Here is a 16227-nt window from a genome sequence, read left to right as displayed (position 1 = left end):
GGGGGCGGGGCTGGGCGCAGGGCGGGGCCGGGACGTGGGGCGGGGCCTCGAGCAGGGGAAGGGCCTGGAGCGCGAGGCAGGGCCAAAAGCGTGAGGCAGGATCGAGACTTGGGGTTGGCGGAGAATGTGGGAGCGAGGCGGATAACATGAGGGCGGGGCCGAGAGTGGAAGCCGGGCCTAGAGACGGAGCCGGAGCGCAGGGATAAGGTGTAGATCGTGGAAGTAGGGCCTGCAACGTGGGGGTGGGTCCTCGAACGTGGAGGCGGGGCCGGGCATCTTGTGGAGTCCAAGAACGTGGGGATGGCACCGAGAGCGTGGGGGCGGGGCCGAGAGGGCGGTGCGGGGCCAAGGCTGTGAGAGCCCGGCGGAGAGCGCGAGAAGCTGGAGCGCCGGGAACGGCTAAGAGCAGGGGGGTGGGGCCTCGAACATGGGAGCGGAGCCTAGGACATGGAGGCGGGGCCTGAGCTTTGAGGCGGGGCCGAAAGCGTTCGGGCGCACCTGGGATGTGAGGCGGAGCCGGATCACGTGGGCGTGGCTAAATATGCTGATGTGAGTGTGGGCGTGGCTGGGGGCGGAGCAAGGACGCTGACTAAAGGGACTTCCGAGGTGCGGCGGGAAAATGACCTGGTCCCTCTAAGCTGTGGGGTCTGGGGTAGTGGCATGGAGCAGATGCCCCCGAAAAGGTCCCTATAATACTGTGGTCACCTGGGAAGCCTGAACTGTGCACCAAGCGGGCGACTGGGGTGCATGCTAGGTTGCAGTCCTTTTCTGCTGCCCACAGTGGTATCCATCAGCCTAGAGCTCCCAAGGTCAGCACCCGCAGGTCCAGCCCACACCCAACTGGCCTCCACACCATCGGAGCAAGCAGCTCGTGCCTGGGTGGGCGGGGTTTCTAGGGGGACTGGAGACCTCGGAGCTGGCTGGTCCGGGACAGGAAGACCCTGGCAAGAGGATGGCCACCAACTACCCAGGCCATTGGAGGAAGCAGGTGTCCCCAGGAGTTGAGCAGTTGGAGGGCAAAACCTAGCTGACCGGGAACTGAGCCCCTGGACACCTCTATTCCCTGTCTCCTCCTTTTCTATGCCCACTTATCCCCCAGTTGAGAAGGTGGTCAGGGGCTCCCCCCTCCCCAAGTCTCCAGGTAATCTGGACTCAGACATGGCCAGGACACGCAGTAGGCAATAGGCATCCAATAAATGGCTGTCGTTTGGGCAGGAGCCCCAACCTCCAAAGAGCTGTGAGCTGAGACTGAGGCCCTTACCCCAACTAGGCCCACCTGCCTCAGTTTCTCCTAGGCATCATCCAGGGTCAGAACAAGGGCTCTCTTTCCCACCACTGCCTTTGGGTCCCACTCACCCAGACTAGCCTAAGAGCAAGAGTTTCTGGATGTCCTGATACCTGCACCCACCACCCCTTTCCCCCTTGTTGTCACCATTGCAGGCAGCCCTTGCCTGACCTGCAAGCCCAGCTGGGGAACTCTGTGTTGCACACCCACCACCAACCCCTCCCCAAAGGAAGGATGTCAGCCCCAGGAATTGAATACTGCCCCTAAGGAATTGCTTCTGCCACCACCCACGACCACCCAGAACCCTGTCCTCTACACAGCAATGCTGGGACTGGCACCTAGAGAAATGTTCCTGGCAGGCCCCAGAGGACAACTATACCCCTATTTTACAGACAAAGAAGATGCTACTCGGGTCACATAGGGACCTGCTCACCTCTTCCTCTCCCAGGGCTCCCCAACACTTCATCCACACCTCCCCCAACAGCCCTCACCTTGCTTGCTCTCTGGTGCCCATAGCCCTTCAAGGCCCTTCCCTGGTGTCTCTTCCTCACCACCCTCCCTTGGGTACATCTGGTACTTGCCCACTTCATGCTTCTACTACACTGCCCCGGGAGTCACCCAGGTCACCTCTAATGTTATTACATCTCCTGGACACTGCTCACCCTTGCTGCCCATCCTCATCCTACATAGCTCCCAGACAGGAGCAGATGTTCTGGCTCAGGGCTCCTTTAGCTTCCAGCCAAACTCCCACCCAGCTACTCTCCCTGTAGCACCTGCCTCTCTCAGGGGCAGGCTAAATGGGGTGTGGGGCTGTTGGTGAGGACAGTACGTCACAGGAGCTGCACTTCTGGACCCACACTGGCACCACTAGGGTCCTAGAAGCAGGCATCGCTCTCACCCGAGTCCAGCTGGGATAGCCCCAGGCCCCACAGTACTGAGCACAACAGTTGCCCCTGCAGCCCCTCCCCTCTCTTGTTCAGCCTCAGAGGCTTAAAGGACACAGAGTGGGTGGCCTTCATGGCACAGCAGGGTCTCTGTGGGGTACAGGAGTCAAAGGTGGGCTAGATAAACATTGGCCCTCAGGCTGCCTCCCCACTCCCAGACATGGGCCCCTAATGCTTGCCTTGTTTCTGCAGAGCTGCTGCTGCGGCCAGGCCAGGCTCCTGGGGTTGTATCCATGTCCATCCTCCTCTTGGCCCATGGTGGCAGGTGTCCCCAGGGCCTGGTACCAGAACAGGGCCATCGGGCCTCCAGCGCCTCGAGACCCCCACCCTGCAGGAACAGAAAGGGAGTCAGAAGGCCTGGAGGATATGCAACAGCCCTTTACAGTGGGTTCCAGCTGTTGGCATGGAGGAGAGATTGTCCAAGCAGGGTGGGGATAGGGGCAACCAGAGGAGGAAGCTCAAGGACAACTCTGAAGAGAGGGAGGCAGGGAGGGCAGCACTGGGACCTACAATAAAGCAGGAGTGATCTGGCAGGGGATCGCATCAGCCACCCAGAGCTGAGCCCAGACACTACTTTAGGAACCTCACTTCTGAACAGGTGAAGTATTCCCTTTGCATTACAGAGGTCCTTTTAAATGAACCCCCCTTCCCCGGGAGCAGGAGTTTGCCACTAGAGGCTTAGGTTTGATTAACTGTAGATGACATTTGTTCAGGTTTTTCAGGAACTAAACTAAAACTTAGCAGAAATGAAATTATTTTTTCCAATTTAGACATGTAAGGAAAACTGAAATAAAGTGAGCTTTGAAGCCTTACATGTGTTCATGCACTTGGCTGAGGAAGACAACTTATAAAAAGGATTCCAGAGGCATCATCCCAGATGTAACAAGGAAGTACATTGAGGCATGTAAGGCATGGCCCAATGAGGGATAGTGAAAACCAGCAGCAGCAGACTAGCTGCAGAGATCAGATACTGTGCAGATCCCCATCATCCTCCTAGGAGGAGAGGACCAGGAGGAAGAGTACTGATTCGGGCTTCCAGAGGGAGATGGGAGCCTCAGACTGAGCCCCTTCCAGGTTCTCCATTTCCTGCCCTCTTTGCCTGGTACATAGGTGTGGGAGGTGAGGGTGGGTGTGCTGGTGATGCCTTGTAGGGAGGCTTGGATTATCCAGTTTGGAGAAGAGAGGAGTGGGCTTCCCTTTGGAGGTGAAGCCACAGAAACACTGGCCAGCTGCCTTCCCAGCCATAAGCCCAGGCCCGGCCTCCATCTCTACTCCCTGAGTGTCCTTTTTCCATTGGTTCTGAGCTCAGGGGATATGACCAGGCATTGTTTGAGCCCCCATCCCAAGCCCAACCAAGGTCTTGAGATATAATACCAAGAAGAAAAGTTAGAACACTGCACACACAGGGTGCCTATTTTTGTGAATATAGAACATGTGCACATAAAGGCAAGAGAACTAAATAACTATCCCAGGGCATTAAAACTGGGTTATAGCTGGAGAGCAGAATTAGGACTGGGGCTCCACCCTTCCTGAGTCCCTAGGGAGTCTGGACTCAGTTTGGACTCAGCCCATTCTCTTCCTTGGGCACTCAGGAAGTTCTGTGTAATGTCACTATTGTGATCACATGGATACCACAAAGCTCTGCAGCAGGCTCCACCTTTCCATCAATGGTCGGAGCAAGACCAACAGGGATGAGGACACAGGGGACCAGACAGAGCTGACTTGGCAGGCAGTGTGGCAATGGTGCCTGTGACTGCTGCAGTTGCCCTGAGTCAGACCCCAAGACCAATGAGAAGGTGCTGCCTTGAGCTTCCTGGGCCGACCTGTGGACACTCTGGGCTGGGGTCTCCCTGCCTCTTTTCTCCTGTTTGCCTCCTCTTGCCCTTCACACCTGCAGGGCAGGTGTGTTGTCCAGGTTGGCATGTTGCATCCCTCTTGCTGTTTGGAGTTCTCTCACCAGCTCTTCAGCTGAAACTGCCTAAGGCAGATGCCACAGGAGTGATCCTGGCCCCAAAATCAAGCTGGGGAGGAATGGAAACAAGGTTTTGCCTCAAACAAGCTGGTTCCAATGTCTGCTCAGTGTCCACTGCTACATGCACAATACCTGCCATGACTGTCCCCTTCTAACCCTGCTGCTATTGTCATTCTGTCCTAATGGTCCCTGCTCATCCTATGTCCCCCGCATGAACAACTCACCAGTAGATCTGACACAGCCCCCACATCCCTGCTAGTCCCCATGGGTCACGGGTCAGGCCCCAAAGCCAACAGAAAAGTAGTGGCATGGCAACAGGTATGTGGGTCCCAAGGGTAACATACTCCATCCCAGAGTACCCTCCACTATCCCACCCCCCAATTCAAGTCTCACCCTCAGGGGTCCTGTCATTCTAGGCTGAGGGGCACAGCAGGGAAATCTTCCTACACTGCCTTTCTGGAGGACTCTGACCCTGGGGATATGTCCAGGGGTCCAGAGATGGTCAAGTAGGCTCAGTACTGGAGGGTGAGTGTTGAGGGTTTTAGGTCCCCACCAGTTACAGGGGCCTGGGCACCAGCCCAGTGCCTCCCCAACTTGGGAGCCTCAGGAACATTGGTAGTGTGGCCAGGGCTGGCCCAGCTCCCACCTCCCTGGAGAATTGACAATCTGCCTGTATGTAGGTCCCGAGGATAACATACTCCAGAGCTGGCGGCTCTGGAAAAGGTGGGCACCTCTTTGAGCCAGAGTATCCTCTTTGGCAAACTAAGGATCCTGACCCAGCCCCTCTGATCTCAGAGGTGTGGCCTTCTGTGGGGCCTCGGTGAATGGGCCTGGGCCATGGGGTAGAGCCCACAGCTGGCCATGGCCCAGGTCAAGTGTCTCAGACAAGTCACAAGCATAGGGAAGGGCTGGCTGCTGGCCTGCCCCAACCCCAGAGCCATTTTCTTGGGAACTGCAGTGTCTGAGTGGAGGACCCATGTGCCTGAGGGGCCTGGCCAAACTTCTGGAAGCAGGAAGTGATGTCCTATCTTCCCAGGTGGCCTCAGGTCACTTCCCCTTCTCATCTTGGGCATGCCTTTCCTCTTGCTGCACTCACCCTCTTACATCAGGCAGACTTTCCCCTTTATCCTTGCTGTTCACTACTTGGAATGCCCTTCCCCGAACTGACTGCTCCATCTCCAAAGTCCTCTCCCAGTGCTGGGAGCTCTCATGCCCCTCTGCTGGTTATCTTTTCTCCTCCAATTGATGCAACTCATTCAGCCCCTATCCCAACAAGCCTGAACAGTCCCAGGGACCAGGGGCAACCCTTCAAGCTAGTAGCTAAGGGACTCAGTTGATAGGAGGCAGGCCAGCTGCCTTTACCCACAGCCCCACAGCCCATGCCCTCCAGGTCGGCCTCCAGGCACTCCTGGCCCCTCCGCCACCCACCCTGTACTTTGCTGTCCCACAATGTCTCTTTCCGCTGCCTAGGAGCCCTGTGGCTGCTGCTGCCAAGTTATAAGTATGTGATTATGTATGCTGGGGTCCCCCTAGCCCCTTTGTTGCTGCAGAATCTGTCCTGGCAAACAAAAGTGCACTGGATTAGCCACAGTGGATTAAAAGATTTGCTTCTCAGAGTTTACCTAATAACCTAACAATCGTACTGACAGAGGCTTTGAACCTCTGGACACGCTCACCAGGCCATCTGGGAGCTCTTGGCCTCTGCAGGCAGCAGTATCATGGTTGGGGTAATTAGAAGCAGCCCCTGCCTGCCCTCACACCCGACTCTGCCTGAGGCGGGACTTGTGCTCTTAGCCCCTGCCAGACCTATTTGGGCTGAACTTGGGGATGGGACCAGACTCTAGGAGAAGAAGGTGGAGGCCCAGGTTGGGGGAACAAGGCCTAACCAGAGAGCCCACTGCCCGAGGGCAGGTGTGGGTGGCACAGACCAGGCCTCGTTTACACCCAGCCTGGTCCCCCAGGTGTGTCCACATATCTACTTAGCAGCGAGGATAAGAGCAACATGGAGGGTGCCATGGCGGGCAGGTGACACGCCAGGCTTCACCATGCTGCGGTGCACGGCTCCACTGCCATCGCTGCATGGTGCACGTTCCTACACACACACACACACACACACACACACACACACACACACACACACACACACGCGTGCCCCTCTTTGATCTCCAAAGGACACTCCATTTACAAGCTCTTAATCGCAGCTGTCTTTTCGGGGCCTGTCTTCTGAAGTCCCGAGTAATGGGATTTGGCGCCTCTGATCCATCTTGGGCTGGCCGCTCCCCATTATAGGTGGACATTTTTTTCCTTTTTCTCCCTTTTTTCCTTTTTTTTTTTCTTCTCGATAAAATGCTCCTTAAACTGCACTGACTTGACATGGCTTGTCACCTATCCCTGGGAGTGGTGGCTGGGAGAGGGGCCGGTGGCCATTATGCTGTTATGCCGAGGGCCCAGTCAGTTGGGGGTCTTTGATGCCGCTTCCATGTGAAATCTGAGGTAAAAGACTTATTAGAGTAATTTTCAGGTCCATGGTGCGGTGGATTCATTCTGCCTCGTGCTGTTTCCTTTGTCTCTCTTCCTATGACCCTTCCTTGGAACATTTGGGGAGAGGGTCCCAGGGTGAGGGTGCGGGTGTGTGTGTGAGTGCGAGTAAGGGTATAGAGGGCAGAATGGGCTGAGGAAAGAGACAAGAACAAAGGCCAGCAGGCAGCACTTCCACCTGTCCATCCGTCCATCCGTCCGCCCGCCCAGCTTACCTCACCTGCCTGGCTCCGTGTGCCTCCTTGCGCCCCACCATCCCGCGGTCCGCCATGATGGGCTTGGCCGTCCGTCTGAGCACTTTCAGATACTCCAGGAAGCGGGTCCCTGCTCTTGGCCACTGTGTGGCTGGGAGGAAGAAGCGTGACTCTAGGCTGCAGCTCAGGCTCCCACCGCCGATTGGCTGAGGCAGGGACCAGATGACGGCCTCGGAACCCTATGGTAGCCATGGCAACCAGCCCCTTTAGACACCGCCACCCCCAAGCCACTCCTGACAGTGAGGGAGAAGGCAGTGCCGCCAGTGGGCCCATGCCAGGGTCCCCTCAGAGGGTCAGGTCAGGCATGGCTGGATGGTGGCTATTCTTGCACCAGCTGTTAAGTGTTTCCGTGTGTGTTTTATGCATACCCAGTGTGAAAGGTCCCTGTCCCTCTCTTGGGACATGTCCCAGGCTGCTCCATACCCTGTCTGACCCCGTGGCAGAGGCTGGAACAGTGTCCTTGAAACCCCTGCTGAGAAGAGGACTTCAGGTCAGGCTTGCCCCAGGGGCTGAAGGCCAGGCCCAGTCAACTGAGAAAATAATGAGTGAGGGCAGTGGGAGGAAAAGCAGGGGGAACTCCTCGCCCTTAGGTGGACAGAGCCAAGCTCTTGATCCACCTCGGACCCGAAAGGGTCTGCCAGCTCTGTCTCTGCCCGCCTACCCCTCCTCTGCACTCGTTAGTCTGTTGAACACACACTCACACCAGTCCCTTAAGAGCCTTCAGTGGCCCCAGTATGGCTCTGCTGCTCACAGACCTTGTGTCTCCACCCACAAGACTCTAGGACTTCAGCCACTAAGCAGACACTCTCCAACCCTGTGGAAATTGGCCACACACCCATGACCTTGCACCCGCTTTTCCCTTGGCCTGGGCCCTCAGGGTCTGTCACTATCAGCCCCTTGGTAAGCCCTTCCCAGATGTCTCAAGACCAGGGCTTCTCACCAAAGGCACAATGCAGCATCACTGCTGGTTGTTGTAGGGCATCAGAACCATCTCCACCTCATTTCTGTGACAGTCCCTAGCCTGTCCAAAGGCTCCTGGAATGAGTACCACCCACTCAAGGCCTCTATGAAGGCCACCTGAGAACCCAGGAGGCCACATCCCACTTCCTGGCCCAGGTCCAGCCCACAGCGGCTGAATAGGAGGTCGCATAAGGAATAACTATAGGGCTGTAAGGAGCAGGTGTAAGCCTCAAACCCCTGAGAAGAGGCCAGGATAGAGGAAGGCCCCTGGAGGCCCAAGGGCTCCTGAAGCAGCCACTGCCAAGGCCAGAGGGATCTGGGAGCCAGGGGCAGCCTGGAAAACAGGTCAACAGAGGTCGCACCTCCAGGGAAATAGACTCCAGGCAAGCCAGGCTGAACCCAGAGCCAAAGGGCACAGAGGCTTCTTGGGCCACCACCTTAACTTGCTCCCACACTTCACACTGCCTCCACCCCAAGCTGCCCAGTCACAGGAATGAGTGGGATGCCGCCAGAAAACAGATCTTGTCCAGGGGTAAGGTATGGGTGGGAACATAGGGCTGGGGGTCAGCTGAGGATGGTAAAGGGTCCAGGATCTGGAGCTCCATTCTGGGGCTTGGGGTATGCTGGGGAGGGCTCTGGTGTGCTGTGGCAGAGTGCCAAACGGTGTAGGGCTGAGGCTAAGGGGGTTCGTCTGGATCAAAGCTCCAGCTTGGGCTGCTGGTAGAGGTGGGAGGGAGAGGGGTTTGAGGGAGTCTGGAGCCACAGAACATTCAAGGGGACTGCAATGGATGGTGAAGGTAGAGACACAGTTCAAGCAGAGGTTCAGGGAAAGGCAGACGGTGCATGCAGGTGGGACTCACAGCAGCTTCTTTGTGCTCCCAGCACTTACGGGACCCGGGGCAGGGGCAAAGGTGCCCAGGTCTCACATGCTCTCTCCACACCTGCCACCTTGTAGGCAGTGCACACTTGAACAGGACTCAGGTGACACCCTCAGGGTGAGGAGCTAGGCACAGAACCCTGGACTGGGCCTCACCCTTCCTGGGGCTCAGAAACATCAGAATGATACAGTGGACACAACAGGGCATTGGGACACCTAGTATTAATGACCACAGTGTTGTCAGAGGCCTCCATTGCTCCAGTCCCAAAGGACCACTCCCCAATCCATAGCCACAGTAATGGCCCACCCTGTGTCCACGGCCCAAGCATGGCCCTTGACACTGAAGCTTTGGGCTCTGTTATGATATGAACACATGGGCTTAGCCACTTCCTGGGACACACAGGGACCAAGGATGCTTGCCTCAGGGCTCCTAGAGGGCCGGGGAGGGTCAGACCCAGCTGATACAAGGATAAGCGTGTGGGCCAACAAAGGGAAGGTCTGGGTTCTGCAGGTTTGACCTTAGTCAGTACAAATGACCCACCAGTTCAGGGGCCTGAGGGGTTACAGGGCCTCATCAAGGGGAACTGGAGGCTCTTAGACACATCGACAGACACTGGCAGAGGTGTGATTGATGGTGGGTAAGAAAAGAGGAAGGCAGCTCAGGCAACCTGACCAGGGCCTGGAGGTGAAAAATACAGGGAAGCTGGGGACATGTGACCAGATGGGCTCTCATGGCTCAGTTCCTGGTTCAATGTGTGATGTGTCCCCCTTCCCACCTCCCAAAAGGTAGAACAGTATGGCAGATCCACCCTGCCAGTGGCTTGTCCCAGACCTGTATTATTGTTTTATTTGGGGTAGAGAGGTGTCATTCACTGAAGGCTTTTTAACCTTTGTTGAGTCAAGGATATTTTTGAGAATTTGAGGAAACAAACTGATGCTGCCTCCCTCCAGAAAAGGGCTCAAGTTTTGGAGACTTGGGGCCAAGGCTCACTCAGACTCCCACCTCAGTCCAGCCTCAGATTATAGGGATGTGAGTGATCTGCTGAAGCCATGCCAAGCTCCTCCCACTGGTCAGCAGCACCAGAAGCCATCCTGAGCCACCGTTGTGGTAACCCCTAGGCCCTAGGGGAAGCAGAGCTGTAGCCCCAAGTCAGTGTAGGCTGGAACTCAGACACTCATCTTGTGGCCTACCAGTGCTGACAGGGAGACCAAAGCCCAAATTCAGCCCCATCCCGCTCTAGCTATATGCCCTATGCCAGCCCCAGGTCCCTCAGAGACCCCAGGAATCTGACACATGGACCCCTACATGTCTTGGCAGGAGCCCCCCTCTACCTGTGGCCTTCATTGGGGTGGAAAGGAGTAGGTGAGAGGGATAACAGAGCCAAGGTCAATGAACTGAGGATGTCTGGGGTGCACACCACACAGGAGACCCAGGTACTAGGCTAAGGGAGGGAAAGGGATCAGCTTGATTCAGTTCAGGGCTGAACATGGGAACTGTGATAGGAACATGGGAACATGGGAACATGGAGAGGGCTGGCCCATCCAGAACACCACCAATCTGGCTAAAGTCAAGGGCTGTGGTTCAAACAACTGAGCTGGGCCTTACTAGCCCACCAGAACTGGAGCAGAAGGCTAGGCACGTCAACTTTTGGTAAATTTTTTTAAAAATTAAAAACTGTTCACAAAGTAGGAATATTATTTGGGGAATCACTCTTGTGTGAGAAGCATGAAGACACTCCCAGAGGAGCGTGGGGCTGTGACACTGTGCCTAGCTATGAACAGAGTTCTCGGGGACACACCCCCCCAGGGCTCTAACTCCAAGGCAGGCCCTGACCCTTGATGACCCTCTTATGAACTGTTGGATCTCCAGAACTCTCCTGCAGCTGTGCCCACTGGCCAGCCACATGCTCCCTTTGGCCTCCACCACCAGGAACATAGCCCAGGTGTTGTCACCTCCATATCACCCCTCAGGGGAGCCCGGTACCCCTTAGCCAGTTGCCAAGACTAAGTCAGGGGAACCCTTCCTTGTGCTTCCAAAGGCCTGAATGGGTTTCAATGCTCAGAACTTCCAGATAAGGGTTAGAGAAGAGGGCCAAGGCACCCCTAATCTTAGAGCAAGAAAGACGTCAGAGTTCCTGGCCTGGGATCAGGTGTAGGTCAGCCAAAGAGGGCATGCCCAAGTTGCAGGTCCGTGTGGCCATGCTGACAGCTCCTGATTCAAGGCTTTCCCTGTGAGATGCTTCCACCAGCAGTGCCCTCTGAGGATCCCTGCTTCTCTGAATTGGTTGGGGATACTCACCATCCCAAAGGGCATGCTGGAATGCACATTTCCCAGTCACTTCCAAAGGAGAACATTCCAGAATAGGCAGGGACATACAACTGGGAGGGGCAAGTACCGTCCTGCCCTACCACAGAATGCCTTCAATTTCTCGGGATTCTCTCCCAGAGAAAAGAAACACCAATACCAATCTCATTCCCATGCTCAGCTGTGGACCACCACCCATCTCAGCTGCATCCAGGGTCCCTGGGGCTGAGGGCAACAGGACTACGAAGGAGATCTCCAGTCCTCCAAGCAAAACAACACACACACAGCCCAGCTCAGACTTTACTCGTGCTGCCCCCAGTGTGATGAACCTGCCTTGGCTGGGCCTCTGCTGCAGGAGGAGGGGGACCTCAGAGGCAGTGAAATGGCCCCAGGTCTCTGGGGATCTTGGGATCCCTTAGAGCCTCCACAAAGCCCACTGCACCTAGGAGCTGCATGGCCAGCACACACAAGAATGGTTTACCAACTGACCACAAGTGGCTCTCGCCATTGCCCCAGACTGCCAAAGGGTGGGTAAGTGGAGGTGGCCAAGGGACAACACAGGATGCTGAGCCTGACTGTCAGGCATAGGTCAGTCACTATACGGTCACTTCCCGCTGGCTCTCTTCTGCACCACCGCTGGCTCAGATAGTGCCTCTTGCTGAAGCTGCTCAATCAACTCTTCCACGTAGACCTTGAACAGAGGAACAGGGTCCTACAGGGGCAAGACGGTGTCACAGTGAGGCACTCTGGGGAGGGCAGAAATCTAGCTGCTGTTGGCCAAATACCAAAAGGAATCAGGAATGAGAGGACTGGGCCCCTAAGGCTTGGGCACAGGGTCAAGTGAAGCTGCTTGCCACTCCTCAGCCCCCAGTCCAGAGGGTAGTACCCTGTCCATGAGACAGGGACCGCCTTCTCTTGGGGACGTAGGAATCAGGCACCTGCCCCAGTTTCCCTGCCTTGCGGCCCTATGGTCAGAGAGAACAGGGGCAGCCAGCTACTGTGAGACAGGTGGGGGTGCGCTGTCTCAGCAGCTACCACAGGCTCCATACCCTCCTAGGGGATAGACATGACAAGACCCTAACTCAATACCAGGAAGACCTTGGAGGATGCTAGGCAGCCAAGTAGACCAGCTCTTGTCTCTCTGAGAGTCTTTCCGTCCCTGAACCTATGAAGCAGGCCAGAGGGAGCAGGAGAATGTCAGGACCTTGAGGGGAAGGAACATGCCATGTGGAACCCACAGGGCTGTGGCTCCAATTGGGTGGCTGTGCACAGAGGCAACTCCTCCCCAAGCCTGGTTCAGTAGCGCCTCATCCAGACTCCCCGCAAGGCAGCACACTTCCCCACCCTGTCTAACAGTGCTTGGCGGCTGTGCCCACCCAAAAAGTCAGGGCAGCTGGTGTTCACACACGCTCACCTTCTCCTCCAGAAGCCTCTGCTTCTCCACAGCCTCGTCCAGTGTCAGACCAACCCACTCGGCCTCCTCTTCCTTGATGATAAACTCCTTGGCAAGCAGACATGGGGCATGTGGTGAGGCTGGGGCAGCCAGCCAGTGGGGCCCATGAGGAACAGGAAGTCCAGGCCCAAGCCCTCACCTTGTACTTGTCATAGATGGCTGCCCTTCTCTCAGGGTCATCTGGGTGCAGCTGGGGGTCCCGTCGGGCAAGCCGTAGCAACATCCCTCGCTTCAGGTCCATCCCAAACTTGGAGCACAGGTCCTCTTTTGGGGTCTAGCAGGAAACTACGCATGGGTCAGGTGCTGCTGGCAGGGCTGAGCCCACCCCACCAGCCAGCCCCACCCAGATCCTCCCAAACAACTGGCAGCCTCCAGGCCAGAACAGGGGAAGAGCCAAGAGCAAGGAAGAAAGTGACTATATTCGCTTGCGCCCTAGTAGGCAACACAGCCGCCCATAGCAACGAATTCTCCTGTGGGCAGCAGGCCCCAACAGGGGCTGCCCAGAAAGGGGCATGGTCCCACTCACATTTCACTGGTGACCTTTCACCTCAGAGACCAGCATTCCTTAGTGGATGCTGATCTACCTTGCCCTCTCTGACTAGCTGTCTGACAACACTTGCCTTCAGGATGTAGAAGTCGAACCCGTAGGCCTCATCGATGAGGTCCAAGGTGCGCATGGTCACGGTCACGGAGAACTTCGTGTCCAGGATCTCACTATAGAGCTCACGCTGAAACAGCTGTGGCTTCCATACTTTCTTCACCCTCTTCGAGAGCTGAGGGAGCAAGAGAGTCCTTGTGAGTGTCCCCGCTTCTCTCAACAGACCTGAGTGAGACCCAAGGTCCCTTCCTGAGATTCAGGATGTGGAGCCAGATGGACCAGGCCCCACCCGTGTATCTGGTTGCCTACCCAGAGGTCGGTTTCTCCATAGCCAGCCTGGTACTCCCGGACCTTGCCCAGGTTGCTGGTGTGTTTCAGACACAACACAAGACACAATAACAACTCCATGGTTTACATTCTACACCAGTGACCAAGAGGCCAAAGGCAAAGGGAGATGCTAGCCTGAGAGGCCTTCCCCAGAGGGCTCAGTAGTCCCTCCAAGTATTCCATCAGAGGCAGCACAGTGTCAGGGACAGACTCAGGAGACCTGCACCCAGATGGGTATCACAGTTTTCCAAAGTGTGATGAGAAGGTGGTGGTGCCAGCCTTATAAGTGTCCCGAGAAGTGACAGAAGCAAACTATGGCAAGTCAAACGGACAGGTGACCACAGACCTCTCTCTCCGACCTCCTCTCAACACACAGGCCTCCTCCTTCATCCTTACACTTGATCTGGGCCATCTGCAGTTTTCGTTCCCCATATGAACCACCCCATTAAGGATACCCTGTTGGTTTCACAAGGAATAGAGCTCCCAAGAACTGTGCCTCTTCACTCCTTAACATACTCCTTTGAAGACACTGTCTCCACCAGACTGTAATCACTCCTGGGGTTGTGATTACACGGATCTCTGGTGCCCAGCACGGAGCCCAGAGCAGCAAAGCCCCGGACAGACCCCCTGAAGCCTGCCCTGCTGACCAACCTTGTCGTTGTTAACGTATCTGTGGCCCAGGATCCAGCCCTCACCTCCCCAGAGCCCCAGCTGGGACTCCGGAGGGTAGTGAACAGGGATGGGCACATCCTCCACGCGTTCCCGCTGCCCGTTTTTGGGGTTGATTTTGAACTTGGCCTCGTGTGGCCTGTAGTGCACGGGAGTGGGCGTCCTCGTTTCCTCCAGGGAGCGCAGGTAGTGCTGGGGCAGGCGGGAGTAGATGCCGTCCCGCAGCCTGAGCTGCTTCCACAGATTGACCGGGAACTTGTGCAGGGGCATCGCGGCGAGCCTGGCGAGAGGCAAGGGAACGCTGTCACGCCGCAGTCCCACTAGCTCCTGACCCCTGACCCCGACCCCGTGGCAGTCACGACCCAGACCCTTCGTGCTGCCTCAGCCCCCAACCTTGATTGCCCGCACACGCCAGCTGCAGACCCCGACTCCACGCTTACCCGAGACTACCTCCAGGAGCTCCGCGCCTCGCCGGAACCGGAAGTCGCGCTACGGGACTTTGCCCTCACCCGCACCTCACTGGTTGCAAAGCCCGTCCGTTTACCCCATCGTCCCGCCCCCTATTCTGTCTTTAGGGACCGTGGAAAAAGCCCTACCAAGACTGCGTCGGCTCTAGGAACCATCGGCAAGTGCGGCCCGTTTTCCGCGAGCAGCAGCCGGAGGCGGGGATTGTCATCCAGGGCCCTACCTCCTTTCCTCCAGGAAGGAGCGCAGAAAATAATGTAAAAACTCTTGTCATGAAATGTAACTGTAGAATATTAAATCTATCAATCACAACGAAATCAAAACTACATAAAAATATGTCAATGTCTTAAAAATTTTTTACCCCCCCAAAAATCATACAAATGCTTCCCCTTTATAAGCCCAAAGAATGCTACAATGGCCAAGAGCAGGGTGACTAGGAGGGGGGGCGGGAGTAGGGGGCTCTAGGGAAGCCCCAAGGGCCAACTCTGGGCCTCTGCAACTCGGGCTTCTCATGGCCCTGTCCTACACTCCTCATACAGATAGAAGGCCTCTGTGCTGTTGCCTCAGGTAGCGGCAAGGCCCTGCTCATTGCGAGATGAGGGAGAAAGGCTGGGCCAGGTCTCTGGCAGCCCCTCTCCAAACACATGCTTGGGCCAAGGCAAGGTGGCAGCCTTCACCTCCACTCCTGGGAGCAACTCAAGAAGATGCTCTGCAGACAAGAGCCCAGGAACCCAGGGGGTGGGTGGGGACACAGTAGGGGCAAAGTGTTTCCTATGTTGCTGGCACCCCCAGAGCAGCACCCCCAGAACAGCTTGGCAGTGGCAGCTCTTCTCGAGCCTCCAAAGCTGAGAGCCAAAGGGAGAGGAGCAGCAGGGCACAACAGCCAAAAGCCAGCCACCCCTATGCCACTCATGGATGCTGGACCCTACATCCTCCAGTGCCCATCAGCTCTTTGGTAACCATGGTCACCTCTCCCGATGGCAACTATATCAGCAGAGCACATCCCCATGTCTGAGGGTAAGCTGGCATTCACAGGCACGTGGTGTCAGGGAGCCAGGATACAGGGAGGGCAGTGGCAGTGAGGGGCCCATGGGAGGTAGGCTCAGGCATCCTCTGCTTCCCTAGGTCTCACGTCACAGCCTCACAGGGGAACAGGGCAGTAGAGGACTCTTTCTCCATATCTGTAACTGTCCCCAGGCCAGTAGAATACAGAGCCTGCCCCCGAATGGTACCTGTGGTCTCCAGGCAGCCAGGCCCCAAAAGCCACTGCAGAACCCGCTAGGATCTGCAGAGGGATGGAGTCAGCCGGCAGCTGGCAGGCACAAGGGAATTGGGGGGTGCGGTCCTCTCCTCGGGAGGAGGAAGCAAAGGGTGTGCAGGGCAATTTTATTCAGTTGGAAATCCATCTGGGCAGGGGTCCCTCTCCCTTGGTCCTGCCCCTGGCTGGAGAGGTCATCATCAAAGCTGCAGGTGTCCCCAAGCTGCCCTCATTATGTCACTGTATACAGTTCTTCCCGGTGGTTCTTGCAGATCTGATAATGGCAGGTGAACTTCTGCGAGCAGGCCCAGGGCTCAACATG

The 16227-nt window shown here is 56.4% G+C and overlaps 2 protein-coding genes across 3 annotated transcripts in view; both read right to left on the bottom strand.

Annotated features, from left to right (window-relative positions):
- Positions 1–9660: 9660 nt before the first annotated feature.
- Positions 9661–14704, bottom strand: MRPL28 (mitochondrial ribosomal protein L28). 2 transcript variants are annotated; one of them, XM_006914027.3, is made up of 6 exons: positions 14623–14704; positions 14165–14462; positions 13209–13361; positions 12728–12862; positions 12550–12636; positions 9661–11847 (listed from the first exon to the last, which is right to left on the bottom strand). In XM_006914027.3, exons 2-6 carry the CDS (start codon positions 14450–14452, stop codon positions 11740–11742), a joined length of 771 nt encoding a protein of 256 aa, XP_006914089.1. In that variant the 5' UTR covers positions 14453–14462; positions 14623–14704; the 3' UTR covers positions 9661–11739. The 2 variants fall into 2 exon arrangements, with proteins under 2 accessions (XP_006914089.1, XP_006914090.1); XM_006914028.3 differs by having other exon boundaries at positions 14576–14628.
- Positions 14705–15418: 714 nt separating this feature from the next.
- TMEM8A (transmembrane protein 8A) overlaps positions 15419–16227 on the bottom strand; it is a gene marked incomplete at its 5' end in the record, with an annotated part of 6436 nt that continues 5627 nt past the window's right edge. Inside the window, one exon of the mRNA XM_025048412.1 lies at positions 15419–15492. Coding sequence (XP_024904180.1) covers positions 15419–15492 — 74 coding nt within the window. The remainder of the gene's footprint in view (positions 15493–16227) is intronic.

This window comes from Pteropus alecto, unplaced genomic scaffold (assembly GCF_000325575.1).
Source record: "Pteropus alecto unplaced genomic scaffold, ASM32557v1 scaffold44, whole genome shotgun sequence".
NCBI classification, from domain to species: domain Eukaryota; kingdom Metazoa; phylum Chordata; class Mammalia; order Chiroptera; family Pteropodidae; genus Pteropus; species Pteropus alecto.
Note: the sequence above shows the minus strand (reverse complement) of the source record. Positions and strands in the feature narration are given on the sequence as shown.

Excerpts from the sequence above, each read along its gene's own strand:
- MRPL28 (XM_006914027.3), bottom strand. The coding sequence starts at position 14,452 with ATGCCCCTGCACAAGTTCCCGGTCAATCTGTGGAAGCAGCTCAGGCTG. Across the intron at positions 13,362-14,164 it reads GATACGTTAACAACGACAAG|CTCTCGAAGAGGGTGAAGAA; the intron begins GTTGGTCAGCAG and ends TTGCTCCCTCAG. Across the intron at positions 12,863-13,208 it reads TCGACTTCTACATCCTGAAG|ACCCCAAAAGAGGACCTGTG; the intron begins GCAAGTGTTGTC and ends GTTTCCTGCTAG.